At 38.1% G+C, this 16806-nt stretch overlaps 1 protein-coding gene across 3 annotated transcripts in view; it reads right to left on the bottom strand.

Annotated features, from left to right (window-relative positions):
• The window catches only part of LOC124544895 (RILP-like protein homolog), a 166953-nt gene that overhangs the window by 87896 nt on the left and 62251 nt on the right, over positions 1–16806 (bottom strand). For all 3 annotated transcript variants that reach the window (XM_047123623.1, XM_047123624.1, XM_047123625.1), the window contains exon 4: positions 11566–11769. In XM_047123623.1, the coding sequence (XP_046979579.1) occupies positions 11566–11769 (204 nt within the window). The remainder of the gene's footprint in view (positions 1–11565; positions 11770–16806) is intronic.

Genomic DNA, 16806 nt, shown 5'->3' with positions numbered 1-16806 from the left:
TTGACTTTTGCATGACAGACCCAACTTCCAGAGGGAGGGTATTTTGTTCCAGGTAACTGTCACAATATTTTCACTTTTAATACATTGTTGGGTTTGGCTAGCAATAGATCCAAGTGATAAAGATTGTTAGTTATGTGGCTGGTTTCTTTCATTTTCATTTTCTTCCTTCTTTGATAACTGACAAGGATATCACAATATTTCTTGACGTAATGTGATATTTCTAAACTGCCCTCTGGTGAAAGATTAAGGGATCAAGGCACAACAAAAATACGGAAGTTCACAAAGGCTGGACCTCAAAGGGCTTAAGAATATCTTACCAAACCAAGAGCCAGTTCTATAGTCACAGTGGACGACAACTTCCGTAGATACTATGAACTGTAGACGAAGACCCTTACTAAAGTAATAGCCATAGGAAATGAAGAGACTCAATCAACAAATGTACAGACTACAGACTATTACTCTATACAAAACTCAATAATCTGTCTATTGAGATGTCAAAATATTAGAGATACTGAACAGATACAAATTGATAAATATTTTTCAAATATAGTCAAAAGTATATCTGCAAAACACTTACCATCAGCAATCTAATTAACTTAGTGTTACGCAAAATAAAACATTGGAAACTCTAGGACAGAATAACAATATTATGGAAAGACTACACACACTACCACTGTCTCTGGCCGCTGTGGCGGATAGACAGTGGTCATGTGTGTGTAGTTATGCTTGTGTAAATGTACATGTGTGTTGGCATGCACACGTGTTTAAATCTTTTACACTTTTAAATATACCTTGATAAAGCATAGCTCATAGCAAGCAAGTTTTCCACAATATATTTATTCAGTATTTGCAAATGAGAGCACTTAATAACTTCCAGCAAACATTATTCATTATATCTAATCTTTTTGAAACTTGACAATGTAGGTAAAGGTAAGACTGCTAATTACAAAGATGACATTTTGACTTGCAGACAGGCACAATTAATAAACACTTCCACATAAGCTTTTACCCACAGCCTTTGTCAGAAAGAGAAACATGCGCCATTCATTCACAGAAGTAAGCGCATCTCATGCACACGTGATCATGAACTCTGGCAGATTGGACCAGAATGCAACTATCACTTGGAGTGGAAGCAACTGTCTGGAATGGACTAGGAAGGGAAAGGGTGGGCAGAGAGGAGTGCTATCTGGTGGAGTGTGCAGGAACTTAACTGCCAAAAGGCACAGTGCCAGGAAGTTACTGGGCACGGGGAGGTGGGGAAAATTGAGCAAAAAGGGAGAGGAACGGGGAAAGATGGGCATGCGTGATGGTAGAGGGTAGCAAACAAAGAGTGGGAGACAAATATGGGGAGGATGTATAGGACAGAAGTGATGGGAACTGTTGGGTGGAGGATGTGGGGACAGGATGATACTGTAAAGTTGAGGCCAGGATAATTACAAGAGCAGAACATGTGTTGTAAGGATAACTCCCATTTGCGCATTTCAGGAAAGGTGGTGGTGAAGAAGATCCAGTGGCTTGGGTGGTGAAGCAGCCATTGGAATTAAGTATGTTACGTTCAGCTGCAAGTTGTGCCACAGGGTGGTCTACTGGCCAATTTCATCTCAAATCATACAGGTCAAGAGCGAACGTGTCCTATCACTATTTCCAAATTCACTGAAATAATATATGATGAAGTTCTTCATGATACACCTCCAAAACTACAATATTTAAATTTTCTGAAGATTTGTTAAATTACTACAGTCTCTCTAAATGAGAGTATTTGAGAAAATCTAACAAAAGGGAAATTTGAAAAAGTGTAATAAAGAAACCAAAAGTGATAACAGATCTGAATTGATTTTCAATAAATACTTTGTTTGGAATACTATGGGATATGATTAATACATACACACTTTGAGCTTTTTTCCATTTTTTTTGGGAAAATAAGCTATGAAAATTGGTCACTTTTTGTGAATTTCAAAATTATGTTTTGAAAATATGAATAGTCAGAGGATGCTAATGTCTTAAGAAATGATGACGTGGAAGTACTGCTAATTGTCAGCTATGACATTAATGCAGGGAATTCTTAATCTGTTAAAATATTTGCACATAAAGATGAAAGAATCTGAAATTTTTTGATTATTTAGAAATTATTTTGACCAAAATACCCATCCTAAATATTCTAAAAATTTCATGTAACATTGGTTGGGCATTTTACTTAGGAACATATAATAAGAGTGGGCAACACTTGTCTGTACAAAAAGTGAGACATTTTTTAGGTAGACCCAGCTCTACTCTCCCGTTAAAAAAAAATTTAAAAAAATAAAAAAAAGATCATGGATACTTAAATATTTAAAGAGATGGCTGATTTTACGTAAATGGCATGCAAAACTGGTATTCCTGAATCAAAACAATTACTTTACATCACTATAAGTGAGTGGGAAGACAATTCATAATTTTCATCAAAAGTGTATTATAATCAAAATGAGATATAGAATATTTATAACCATTTTTTTTATATTATCCACAAATTATTACAGTTTTCTGTCATAATTTTAGTTCTTCATGACTTTTCATGCATTAGAATTGCCTACAATGTAACATTCAATTCTACACTGTTGAAGAGAGTTCATTTGTTTTTTTCCATCTGCTTCTCACTGAACATGTGCAGTCGAGCTGAATTTACACACAGACAAGGATGAGCTAACACATGCAGTACTTTGGAAATGGGATCTGCACACTGATCTTTAGATGATGGGGATCTGAAAGCATTAGCAGGACCATAAGTTGTCAAATGAGATGGCTAATTTGGCAGCTCACGAGAGACACTTATCATATGTCCCATCTACCACTGATTGTCATACACACAAGGAATGAAGTGGCTCACTACAAAGTCTTCTAATGTATACTGTGGCCTCTGTATTTCACACACAGCAACAGGCTACATTTTGTGGAGAACCGTTCTTGCAATGTATGTGCCACTCCAGGATGCAACCCAGTAGTGACTTGATTGAATTCCTACCACAGGCTTCATAGCAGACCACTCTTATCCCCTTTTTAAACGCAGTTTCCTTAATGTACTTTCATTTAAAATTAAGAGTTCCCTGTTTGTTACTAATGTTGATATGGTACGTACAAATCCAGTAGCATCTTTTATAGCATCAACAGCTTCATACTGGAGATTAAATCTTATTCCAAGATCTTTACTGAGACGACCTACCTCGTCACATGCACTTTTTCCCATTACCTGTCACTGAAAATGGCCACTACTTGTCTTAATTCCTGTACTACAGCTGTTAACCAAGCTCATAAGCTGAAAATGGTTTTTAAAATGACATGCTGCACCATCAGTCACATACACATGTTTAGGAAATGCATGTGTCTAGGTGCTATGTCACCAATTATGCTGACAGCATAGCATGCATGTGGGTCATTCCCTGTCAGTTCAACCAGGGGCTCATAGTCTCAGATTTGACTGAAATTCGGTACACTAATTCTACCATGTGTGGAACACTCATGTACAAAGTATTAGTTCCCCTGCCAATTACTTCCAGAATTATGACTTGTGAAAGAAGGTGGCGTGACCTGGAAATTGCAACCCGCATCTGGCAATCTACCTTCAGACCCAACTTCAGGTCTTAATGACTTGGGAACTATTCCACACAGTCCAGTGAAATTTTCACAACCCAGTAACATCCATTTAGAGAACGCACTCCATGAATCAAAACACCAACAACACATTTCTGAGGCAAAATAAAAAATTCCAAAATGTGATTAAAAATGTAATACGTTAAAAGGTACATATTGTAGGTGCCCTCTATGCCAAATATAATTCACTCGAAAAGGGTATAAATTTTTTTGTGGTAAGATTAATGTGGCCTAAACACACACAGAACTCATTATGCCCATATCAGTCACAAAAACTGAGTTACATGCACATGAAAATACAAAAATTTGAAATATTACCGGAAAAACATGGATTTTCGAAGTGTAGTAGCACAAAAGGGACAAGTGGTATCCAAGCCAAATTTCACACACTGCATAAGTAGATGATAATGATATATATCTCAAAATTTCAGCATGTTATTGCAAGACATTTGTGTACAATGGAAGTTGACAGATGTATTTGGTGATGTGGCCATTGTTCCACAACACAATTTTGTAAAAACATATCGTAAACTGTTCTGTCTCTTCTTATCCTCTCCCACAACTGTTTAATCACTAAGCAACAACATACAGACAGATTAACACAACCTATCAATGTTTACTGCATCTTAACTGCTAAAAACCAGTCGACTGTACTTCGAACAGAAGTTCTCCCACATTTTAGCTACTGTACTCTGTACATTAAGTGGCAAATTGTACTGTCTTCCTGGCACTGTGGTAGGAACTGGAACTGTCATAAGAATATGTTCAAAAGGAATCCAACACCCGTATGCCAAACGTGGCCAATGAAATGATCTTGCTGGTCCTGATGGTGCCATGATGTTCACAAATACAGCACCTTCTGCTTCACAGCACTCTGCAACACATCGTAAGTACCATTTGTCATCATAAACAGCAATAACATAGCAACCTGGTTGTTTGTTGCTGCTTTTGCTTCTGAATCCTGAGTTAGACACACTGTGAAGACATGTTGTACATGAACCTATAGTTTTATAACCGGACTGTCTACTCATCTGCATATTGTCAGAGTCCGCTGGAGGGAAGTGATGATGGCTCTTTGTGCCTGCAACAGTTTTAACCTGTTCTAGTCTGCTTTTTAGCAACTCTTCGATTGATTTCACATCTTTTGAAACGTAGAATGATTGTATGCCAGAAATATTTTTATGTACCCAGGTAAATAATTGAAGAGGTATTAGAATGTGACCTTCTGTAGGGTGCTACAGACTAAGTCGTGATGCCATGCACTTAATGGTAGCACCAACACCATCACATACATTTTTACCATGACTTGTTGCGAAAAAATTCCATTCTGTGTGAACCTGAAAATCATGGTAATGCATGCATAAATTGTTGAGATTTTTACAGTTTTTGTACTGACTAGCGGCCCCATAACTGAAGTATTTCGCAAAATGTATGTGAGGCAGCTTGTTTTTCACATATGCCATGACAGTGTGAATGTGGGCATGAACTGCAATGGCATCACGAATTAAACAGTCACTAAAAATGCACCTCTATAGCAAATTGCAAATGGCTGAAGAGTTGCTTGACTGTTGTCCCAATGATATCCTTGGACAGCATCTTTAACTATAAATGCATAATTTTCAGAAAAGTCTAGTATCACTATAATTTCATCTTGTTTCAAAGTATCCTTACAAAACTGGAGATAAGCCGATCTTGCTGTTGCTGTGAAGCTGTGTGTGGTCAGTTTGTCCGTTTTTTGACAACACATTTCAATAAAATCTTCCACTGTACTTTGCTTTGTTTCAAGACTTGTGCGATCCATGTGTGTCCATTGTTTCTTATAAACAAGTTCATCGTCATCCATAAGAAGTTCACCATACAGTTTGTTATTCATGTGATCTGCAAAATTTGCCTTATCAGGACACTTCACACCTGTGTATCATGCACTGGTAGGAACGGATGTCACACACTAGCAGCTTCATTGCACCTTTGTAATCCAGACCAGAATCCTTTATAGCAGCAAACATCAGCTTAGCATTTTGATGGGTCACATACACAAACATTGTGTGTGCCCCTTGCACTTACAGGCACAACCCATTTTGGCCAAAGATTGAAAAAAGATGATAAACCTACTTTGGTATTGGGATACATTTCTTTGAATTCTGCATAGGCCTATAGTTCTGATATGTTGCATAGCAACAGTCTTTTTTGCATCTGTGCACGTACATTTCCCATTTTCACCATTACATAGTCTTTTTCCAGGCATTAATCAGCTGTAGTCATTATTTGCATAAAACTCCGACACCAGCACCTTTATTTCTGAACTCAATTGCTTACCCTGAGCCTGCTGAAGTTGTGGAAGCACTCCTTGGGTTGCTTTTATTTTCCTAGCTTGCTTTACCATATATGTAGAAACATTGAATTCCTTTGCAGTGCAGACAATAGACCAGCTGGAAGGTGCAAGGGTGAGAATAGCTACGTTTTTCTGGCGTGTGGATATGGCACATTTTTCTTTCAAATCATGCACAATTTTGTTCAAATCAGAGCATTTCTGGCATGATTTCTGTTCCTTTGCAGTAGATAGTTCTTCCTCTTCCACCATTAGTGTGTCAGCTAGTGTGTGTTTTAATTCCATTTGAGCTTCTTGTAGTTTTCTTCTACCATAGCTGGGCCTGTCTCTTTTTCCCAACCTTGTGTGTCTTCATGGGAGATAAACCAAGAGCAGTCACTGAAGTATTAAATTGCTCATCTGCTGTGGTTGTAGGTGGCTGATACTCTTCGTCACTGTCATGTGAATTATCAGAATATCTTCATTTTTTAGCAGTGTAACACACCTGGAACATAACTTTTGTCCTGGTTTCATGTTAAGTCCCATGCACTGATTCACTTTCAATACTGATTTTATATCAGTTTCTCTGAGGCTACACTTCACTGTCTTCTTATGAATCCGAAATGGGTCAAAACAACTTCTTTGTAGGAAAGAATACTTATCCAGAAACACTTTCATATGATGATAACAAACACTAAAGTTTCCTGGAACTGTACTTCTTGTGCCCACAGGGTGCATCCCAGATCTCCATAGCAACAAATCTTGGTCCAATTCATCCAGATCATACAGTACAAAGCGAATGCCACATTTTGTTCCATATGTTGCTTTATGACATTCAGATGCTTGTGCCCTACAAATACTGCAATTTGTTTGAACAAAAGCACCACTAGTACACTCTTCTGCGTCCATACTGACTTTCCACAACAGTATTGACCAGTCTGAACTAGAATCTTAAAAACCATGAGTAACCTGTAATTGTTGCTTGTTTCCTTTGTTGTTCCTGCCTAACAATGACTCATTCTGTCCCTGAAAACTACCATTGTTTAACTTTGTTGCCTAATAATAATAAATTAAAAGCACCAGTTTGCTGTTGTTGCCTAATGGTTCCTAACAATTGCTGCAGCTTTGAGACAAGCTGTCTGCGTCATCACTATTACTTGCTAAATCATGTTAAAAGAAACATAACCAAATACATCTCTGTCAACTTCCATTGTACACAAATGTCTTGCAATAACATGCTGAAATTTTGAGATATATATCATTATCATCTACTTATGCAGTGTGTGAAATTTGGCTTGGATACCACTTGTCCCTTTTGTGCTACTACACTTCGAAAATCCATGTTTTTCCGGTAATATTTCAAATTTTTGTATTTTCATGTGCATGTAACTCAGTTTTTGTGACTGATATGGGCATAATGAGTTCTGTGTGTGTTTAGGCCACATTAACCTTACCACAAAAAAATCTATACTCGTTTCGAGTGAATTATATTTGGCATAGAGGGCACCTACAAAATGTACCTTTTAACGTATTACCTTTTTAAATCACATTTTGGGATTTTTATTTTCCCTCAGAAATATGTTGTTGGTGTTTTGATTCATAATGTGTGTTCTCTAAGTGGATGTTACTGGCTTGTAAAAATTTCACTGGACTGTGTGGAATAGTTCCAAAGTTATTAAGACCTGAAGTTGGGTCTGAAGATAGATTGTCAGATGCGGGTTGCAATTTCCAGGTCACACCACCTTTCACAAGCCATAATTCTGGAACTAATTGGCAGGGGAACTTAAAATTTTGTACATGAGTGTTCCACACTTGGTAGCATTCGTGTTCTAAATTTCAGCCAAATCTGAGACTATCAGCTGGAACATTTTTTTCAAATTGGTTGAATTGACATGGAATGACCCACATGCACTGTCATTAATGAGACCATCACTGACAACAGCAAAACTGATGTTCCACAGAAGTGAGCAACACATGTGAATACTGATACCTGTGATGTGTGCCAGTGGTAACTTTGAATTTCATTCTGCAAAGCAACAGACCAGTTCTCATCAAAATTGAAATGAAGACCTAACTTGTCAGTATTCTGGGATGATGATGATTTAATTTCTGCTATGGCCTGTGATGTATGCAGATATGTGAAGTATGCAGAATGTTGAAATTTTTTTTTTTACACTTTACACAGAAAAATATTGCCTACTGTGTTTGGATCAACTACTAACATATTAGGCAAACAATATGTTGTTTTTGGATTGAGTTTCCGAGTAAGTAATTATTAAAACTCATAAAAATGCAATTTTTAAATTTTTAGTAATAAATATTTACATCATACAGATAGCTGGAGCAGAGAAGATACTGTTTATAATTACATCAGTAGCATCTGGTAGTACAACAGAAAAAATTGTGTTCTGTGACTTTCCAAATTAGGAAAAAATATGTTAAGTGGAAAAATTAACTTAAATTTCATATTTTCATCTTAAATTTTTAAGTCAACTAAATTTCAACACACTAAGAGGGAGCTTTAATGCAAAACATCTGCCAGGTCTCCAGTACCCTGGTTTATTAGCTACATTTGTTTTGGTTCTCTAGTGTTTGAACAGTCATTTACAAAATATACGTTTTTGAAGGGCCATGCCATTTACAAAAATTAAGATAAAATGAAAATACTTTATTTCTTAACACCTATGATATGGAGGTCTAATATAATTTTTTTCCAGAGTAATTCATGACCACGAGATGACATGACCTGTACAATTTGAGATGAAATTGCCCTACTTCACTCTTGGCCACAGCTTGGCGGTGGCTCTTCATCCTGGTGGACAGCTGGTTCATAGTAATACTGCTGGTAATAGCACACCAGTTTAGGAGGGATGCAAAGGATCTCAGGAAGGGCATCTTTCAATTCAGTGTGTGATGATGGGTAATCAAAGCCCTGGTGAAGGATGTGGTTCAGCTGTTCCAGACCAGGGCGGTATTTGGTGACAAACTGGACACTCCTTTGTGGCCAGTTTTTGAGGGTTGTGGTTGGATTGGAGTTGAGAGAGGAAATGGCACAGGATAGTGCCCGTCTGTGAAGGCCTTGTTGAGTCACTCGGCATACTGAGCAAGGGAGTTCTTGTCACTGGCCAGGCTATATAGCTGCAGTTTTTAGGCTGTCGAAATGGTTGGTAGGTTTAGTGCGGACAGATATGTGGATGGAGCCACCAGAGAGGAGGTGGTCAATGTCTAGGTTCTCTATCTTCATTCCTTCTTAACCTTAACACCTTCTCCCCCATCCATTTCATCTAGTCCTCCTCCGATTGAAATGCCACCTTCCCAGATTTTGGCCACATTCTCTCTGATGGCTTCATCTGCACAATACCCCCATACCTAGAACAGAAACAGATCTCCTGCACCATTTCCCACATCTTCAATCCTCCCACCAACTCCGAGAACCAGCCCCCTTGTCACCCAGTATCACCCTGGACTAGTACAAGTGAGCCACATCCTTCGCCAGGACTTTTATTACCTATCGTTGTGCCCTGAAACGAGGGACATCCTACCTGAGATACTTTCCACCCCACTTAAAGTGGTGTTTCATCACGAACCCAACCTCCACATCATCCCAGTCCATATGTATGCCACTTCCAGTGCCAATCTTGTCTCAGAAGGCTCATATCCCTGTGGAAGACCCAGGAGGAAAACCTACCCAATTCACTCACCCAACAATTCCTATTCCAGCCCTCACACATGTTTATCCTACCTTATCAGGGTCCGGGCCACCTGTGAATGCAGCCATGTCATTTACCAGCTCTGCTGCAACCATTGTATAGCATTTTATAATGGTAGGACTACCAGTCAGCTGTCCACCAAGATGAAGGGTCACTGCCAAACTGTGGCCAACAGTAAAGTAAACCATCATGCAGCTGAGCTTAACGTGCTTGATTTCGATGGCTGCTTCACTACCTGAGCCTTCTGGATCCTCCCCTATGCCATCAGCTTTTCTGAATCCAGAGATGGGAATTATCCTTACAACACATTCTCCACTCCTATAACTATACCGCCCTCAACCTATGATAACAGTGTCCCCACACCCTCTATCTGCCAGTTCCCGCCCCTTCTGTCCTATCAGCTGCTCCTCATTCTAGTCTCCCACTGTCTTTGTTTGCCATCTTCTACCATACCACCTGCCCATCTTTCCCCACTCCTCTCCTTTTTTTGCTTCATTTTCCCCACTTCCGTGCACCACAACCTTTTGATGCTGCGCCTGTTGGCAGTCTAGCTCTGAACACTCCAATAGACCACACTCCCCCCCCCCCCCCCCCCATACACACATGCACTGCTATCCCTTCCCCTTCCCTGCCCCCTCCAGACTGCTGATTCCATTTCATGTAACAGTTGCATTTTGCTCTGAGATGATAAGAGTTGGCAGTTGTGTGTGTGAGGTGTGCTTGCTTTTGTGAATGAATGTGTATTTCTCTTACTTCTTCTGAAAAAGTCAGTGGGCAATAGCTAATGTGTAAGTGTCTTAATTGTGCCTGTCTACAACTTAACATGTCATCTTTACAGTAAGTATCAATCTATTTTTCCTACATTGTTGATATTCCAACCTCGCATTTCTGCTTTTTGAAACTTGTTATTGCTGAGTGTCTAGTTTGAGTTTTCATGGCTGTTAAGTTCCTCAGAGATAATCTTATTTAACATACTAGAACAGCATAAGGAAACTACCCCGGTGCTTAGTGACTAGTTCCACATTCTCCACTGCTTAAGAGAACTATGTTGCAAATGTTCAACACTTCAGTTATTGTTAATGGTCACTGAAGCACACACTTTACAGTAAGAGAAATGTCCTGCCTACTATAAACCAAGAAAACTCAAGGTGAAAACTCTTCTCATGAAATGGATTAGAAGTTTTGCTATAATTCTGATTAACATAATGCCAGTCCTTGTTCACAAATTTTGTTGCAGCAAAGTCAGAGTTATTGACTGAATAGGAACCTGCAATTATGAGAATTATGCAAGACTGAATATGCAACAGTGACTGTTTTGTGTTAAATAGCCAAATACAATCTATCTTATTCATAAATGCACAACTCCAATTTTTTCCTTCATGGTTGTACGTGGTAATAACACAGCATTTCATACACATTAAATAAAAATGACTATTAAAATAATCTTTAACTTAGGAAAAACCATGCACAATCACACATAAAGATGCAAGTAGCATAAATTTTATAAACAAATATACATGCACCTACCACACCAAGAATTAGAACTTTTCTGGTCATCAAGAAACCAACACTAAATTTTATCCATGCTGCAAACTAGCTACAACTTACATATACCTCCCTTCACTACCAAGCATAACACATTCAATGGAAAAATGTAGACTGAGCCTCATACAGATCCTCCAAATTACCATCAAATACAGAAAACCATGTCTTACTGTTAGAGGAACAGTGGCTGAATTTGCAACTAATACTCCATATTGAGACTGGTATACACAAAGGAGAAATAATCAAAAGCAGCTGAATGTTTCCATGCCCCCATGAATGGCAGATTTTTCACACTTTTTTTTTACATAGAGCTGCCATATGTCTATGTTAGATAAACCTAGTTCTTATTAACATAGCAATATTATAGCAACTACTGACATGAGACTTGGCAAGATCTTCATTTTCTTTCTGGGCAAGACCAAGGCGCTGCCGGAGGCCAACAAGCTCACGCTGCTGGTCTTGCAGCTGTGCCAGGAAGTCTGCGCGTTCATCTATGAGCGAGTGCACCTGAGCTTGTGCTCCCCGGTGCTTACGTCGCAACTCACGTCCCAGCATTGTTAACCTCTCAACTTGAGCACTCAGCTGTAACATGGACAGAACAGGGCAGTTAACAGTATTGGATACATTAATTACTTAAATCAGAACACTGGTTGTGACTGAGTTGTCAAGTCAAAGATCTGAACTGGCTGCGGAGGCCAAATGAATAACTATCACAGCTAAAAAGAAAACCACCTAAGTTGTGCTCTCTTACTGGAAATTCTACAGAGACAACTCCACAGAATGTCACAAATCATCCAAGAAGGTATTCAAGGAACTGTCCTACTTTCAGGAACTTTTACTGCCACGGTCTTAAAATTAGCATTCTGTATTTGACTACTATGGTGACCAAAGTTAAAAACCGTGGCAGACACCCAACAAACTGTCAACTAGTCTTAGGTGGTGAACAGAATATGAAGATTGTAACACAGATAACAGCAACATTATGGCCTTCTAATTGCCTCTGAACAATTTAGGAATATGTCCTCTAGAACTGGTGTAGAGTCTTATCTTTACATCACAAAACATACTACGAAGTATATGTAATGGTGAAGAAGCAATGAGAGGACAGCATATATACTTCTCAAAGAGAAACTTGTAAAAGAACTGTTATCTTATTACTAACTATATGTGCAGTTTATTACTCATATACAAATTACATAGGTCAATTTATGTATGCAGCTTTGCTGCTTAAGGACATCATACCACATTTCTTCATAATCAACTGCCATCTTACTAAGAATGGAGCACTGTGAAGTATCACCACGCAATACTTACATCATTGAAAAGCAAAACCAACAAATTTTAGGGTAGTTAATTTCTTTGCCATTTCGAAGCTCAAACAAATATAAAATAGCCAAATCCATAGTGCTTTGTGTGTCACTGTCATCCTCTAGTAAGTTTTGTCAATTTGCCAGTAATTTTGAAATTCCTTTCATAAAACATGGTCAAATGCAGTTGCACATTACATATGTAACGTACTTATGGAGCTATGGTTTAATATTACCATTACAGTGGCACTTAAAGGTAGCAGAGTACTTGAAACACAAAAATTTAAACATTTTAAAATATACAAAATGATAAATATCAGATTACACATGATGTCATTTAGTTTTGACAAAGGTACAGACTCAAAGTTTTGCTACTCCTTTACTTTTCTGTGTAATATTTTAAAGAATGGTACCCATGTGAGCAACACAGTCTAATTTACCTTAATGCAAGCTGTCACAGTTGGACACTTTACTCGCTTGTAAAATTATATCTGTGGGTTTTAATTTATGAATCAAAGAATGGTGCATCAAACAACTTCCTCCCAAAAAGTGAATTTTTGTTATGACTCTTGCAGAATTCTCTAAAGAATCTTAATTTTTGTCTCCAATTCATCAGCTACTGTGTCTTACTAACTGTAGACCCTAGATCTGCCTGCTCAATTGGGATGAGAAGCGATGTACTGATGTGCACATAAATTTGTGCGCTATGGTTTTGTATGAAACACTGAAAACAGCTCGTCACATCATTCTGTGTCAGTGTAATATTTATATAGGCTTACTACAGTAAAAATGAATGAGTGAATAAATTATGTCACTTTCATTTTTCTTGTTGTCCATGTCTTCTCAATTCTTAGACATCTCTGAAATAATCACTTTCTGAATGCAGTCATTATTTCTTATTCCAACCACTTGTAATAACAAAGAAACTGGTACAAAAAGCATGCTTTCTGATTGCCACAACACATGAAGTGAACTCATTCCTGAGATAAACTTTACAATTAATTAAACATGTTGCCTTGAATAATCAGAGGTACCATACAAAAAAATAAGATTTTAACAACCAGCATAACAGCACGAGCCAGCCTTTGACTTGTCATTAAATGCCACTGAATCATGTGGATGGACACATTTATCAAACCCATTGGAGAGGACACCATGGATGTATATACCAATCATGCCCATATAAAGAGTAAATCTTTGTTTCCTACATCAGTAAGTTGTGCAGCACTATTTAAATCAACCAACAAAAAAGAGGACAAAGTTTGTTTGCAAGGCCATAACGGATGAGTCTTCTCAAGAAATCACGACCAGATACAACCAACCATCAATCTTAATGTTAGTTTATGTACTGAAGAAGTCTTCTACAGTGAAATCAATACTACACAGAAGACCAACAGCTCTCTCTCATCTTTGTTTAAAAGGGAAAGTTGAGCTGGATTCAAGGTGCCATACACAATCACAGTGTGGAACAACTTTTGCACCCTTCAGAAATTCTAATAATTTACCCAGGGTGAAATAATCCAAATGTTAATTGTGCAACAAAGAACAACAGAGATCACAAAATGTGTGCTCAGAATTCTGTCACGCATCACAAGTACGAGGGGCATTTGAAAAGTCTGTGAAAAATAAAAACTACTTAGGTGTTTGGGGGTAAACCTTTTTTCATTTTTCAACGTAGTCTCCTTTTAGACTTATACACTTCGTCCAATGCTGTTGTAATTTGTTGATCCCTTCCAAATAATAAGAATTGTCCAAGTCTGCAAAATAGCTATGCAATCACCTCCTTGTTTGAATAAAATCTTTGTCCCGCCAGCCATTCCTTCAAATTGGGTAACAAATAGTAGTCCGAGGGAGCCAAGTCTGGAGAATAGGGGGGGATTTGAAATGAGTTGGAAGCCTATTTCCATTAATTTTGTGACCACAACTGCTTAGGTGTGTGCTTGTGAATTGTCGTGATGGAAGAGGACATTTTTGCGGTCCAATCACCAGTGTTTTTCTTGCAGCTCTCAAATGGTCCAATAACAATGAATAATATGCACCTGTAATAGTTTTACCCATTTCCAGATAATCTATGAGGATTATCCCTTGCGGATCCCAAAAGACAGTCGCCATAACTTTTCCGGCTGAAGGAATGGTCTTCATTTTTTTTTTTCTGTGGATTCTCCCTTGGTAACTCATTGTTTAGATTGTTGTTTTGTCTCAGGAGTATGGTAACGTATCCATGTTTCATCCACAGTGACAAAACAACGCTTAGTGTCCTGCAGATTCTTCCTGAACAGCTGCAAACCATCCTTGCAACACTTCACACGATTCCGTTTTCGGTCAAGCGTGAGCAATCGCGGAACCCATCTTGTGAATAGCATTCTCATGTCCAAATGTTTATGCAAAATATTATGTACCCATTCATTCCAGATGCCTACAGCACTAGCAATCTCATGCACCTTAACTCTTCTGTAATCTATCAACATATTGTGGATTTTATCAATGATTTCTGGAGTCGTAACCTCCACAGGGCGTCCAGAACGTTCAGCATTTGTGCCCATATGGCCACTCCGAAAATTTTGAAACCACTTATAAATTGCTCTAATCAAAGGTGCAGAGTCACCGTAATGTTTATCAAGCTCCTTTTTAGTCTCATGAGGCGTTTAGACTTTCATAAAGTAATGTTTAATCATCACACGAAATTCTTTTTCGTCCATTTTTTGACTATCACTCGACTTCCTTGATTCACACGAATGCCGAACACAAAGAAATAGACCAATATGGCTGAAACTTGGTGTGCGCTCTTTCCAAAGATGCTACTAACTAAGCATGACCTTGATACGTGCTGGTGTTGCCATCTCATGGACTTTCCACAGCCTTTTCAAACGCCCCTCATATTTATTAATCAGTGATTGAAGAAAGTTTGGGTTTAATAAAAACAAAAAAGGATCATTTTTCTAAATTCTGCAGGGTGTTTGGGAAGTAAGGACGAATTTGAATTTTGTGCCATTTTGTCATGACAGTTGGCAGGCACAGTTGTTTCATGTTCGTTACCTGCAATCCTTTCCATTAGCAGCCCGATATCTTATGTGGTGAGCATTGTTGTTTGATGTTTATTTTCATCATGGACCAGATGACATCTGAGCAATGTATACAAGTGATAAAAAGCTATTACAAAAACAGCGAAAGTCCCACAGCAACATTTGGTAATTGCACGTGGCACTCTGACGTAATGCTGCTCTAAGCGAATCATCAGTTCGAAAGTTGATCCAAAACTTTGAAATCATGGCTGTGTTTCAAAAGTTAAGAAAACAGGATGATTGAATTCTGTTTGAACACAAGATAACACTGCTGTTGTGCAGGACAATGTGACTAAGCCCCAGAAAATCTGTATGTGAACAAATCACAAACAATACATCAATTGAAGGATGAAATTAAAAGGGTTATTAATGACATCTCATCAGATGTTTGTTAACATGTCCTCGAGAACTTCAATGAATGCATTGCACATTGCTGTGTGGCCTTTAGTGTCATACAGAGGATGTAATTTTTTCACACCTAAATGGGAGAATTTACTTAATGTTTGTAAAAAAGAATCTCTGTATTATCCACTGTGTTTGTATCCTCTGTTCACTGAGCAGGTTGTTTGTTTTCTTGTTGTGCATTTTTTCTATCTTTAACTTCTATTCAAGGTCACAGCCAATACAATTTTACTTTATACAACATAATGTAACAAGTTCCATCACTTTCTTCCAGCAACTGCACTTTATACGAAGAGAGTAAGAGAAACAAGTCTGAACTGAACATGCAACCTACATAAAAGTGACATTGTCCAACAGCTTTAAGGGAGTATTTAGTATGTAGGAGAGAAATTAAATAGCTATAGCATTTGACCAATTGAGACATAGAAAGGGTCACAAAATATTAATAAAGTGGATCACGGAAAGGTGAAACTAACTACAGTATACTCCCAATTACACGGGGTAATGTGGGGGTGAAGAAGCACAAATAATTGAAAAAAAACATGAATAAGTGAGATATTTTCAAATGTTGTTTGAAAGTTTTTGTGTTCTTTGTCTGAAAGTTGGTCCAAGTTTTGTGCATGTGTACTCTAGGCTCTCTTATCTCTTAAGAGAGTCTGTAATGTTGGCCTGCTGCCGAGAGAAGTTTCCTTTTTTTTCCTCCTCGTGTGGCATTTTGAAATTTTCTTTACATAATGTCATTGTACTGAAACCCCTGAAACCCCCTTTGACCCATATAATCTAAAAAAGTACCACCACATTGCAATGAAATACGATGGCTGATAAGGTCACTGTCTTCATCCCCACTT

This window comes from Schistocerca americana, chromosome 8 (assembly GCF_021461395.2).
Source record: "Schistocerca americana isolate TAMUIC-IGC-003095 chromosome 8, iqSchAmer2.1, whole genome shotgun sequence".
Taxonomy (NCBI): Eukaryota; Metazoa; Arthropoda; class Insecta; order Orthoptera; family Acrididae; genus Schistocerca; species Schistocerca americana.
The sequence above is the reverse complement of the archived record's forward strand: the minus strand, read 5'-3'. Positions and strand labels throughout refer to the sequence as shown.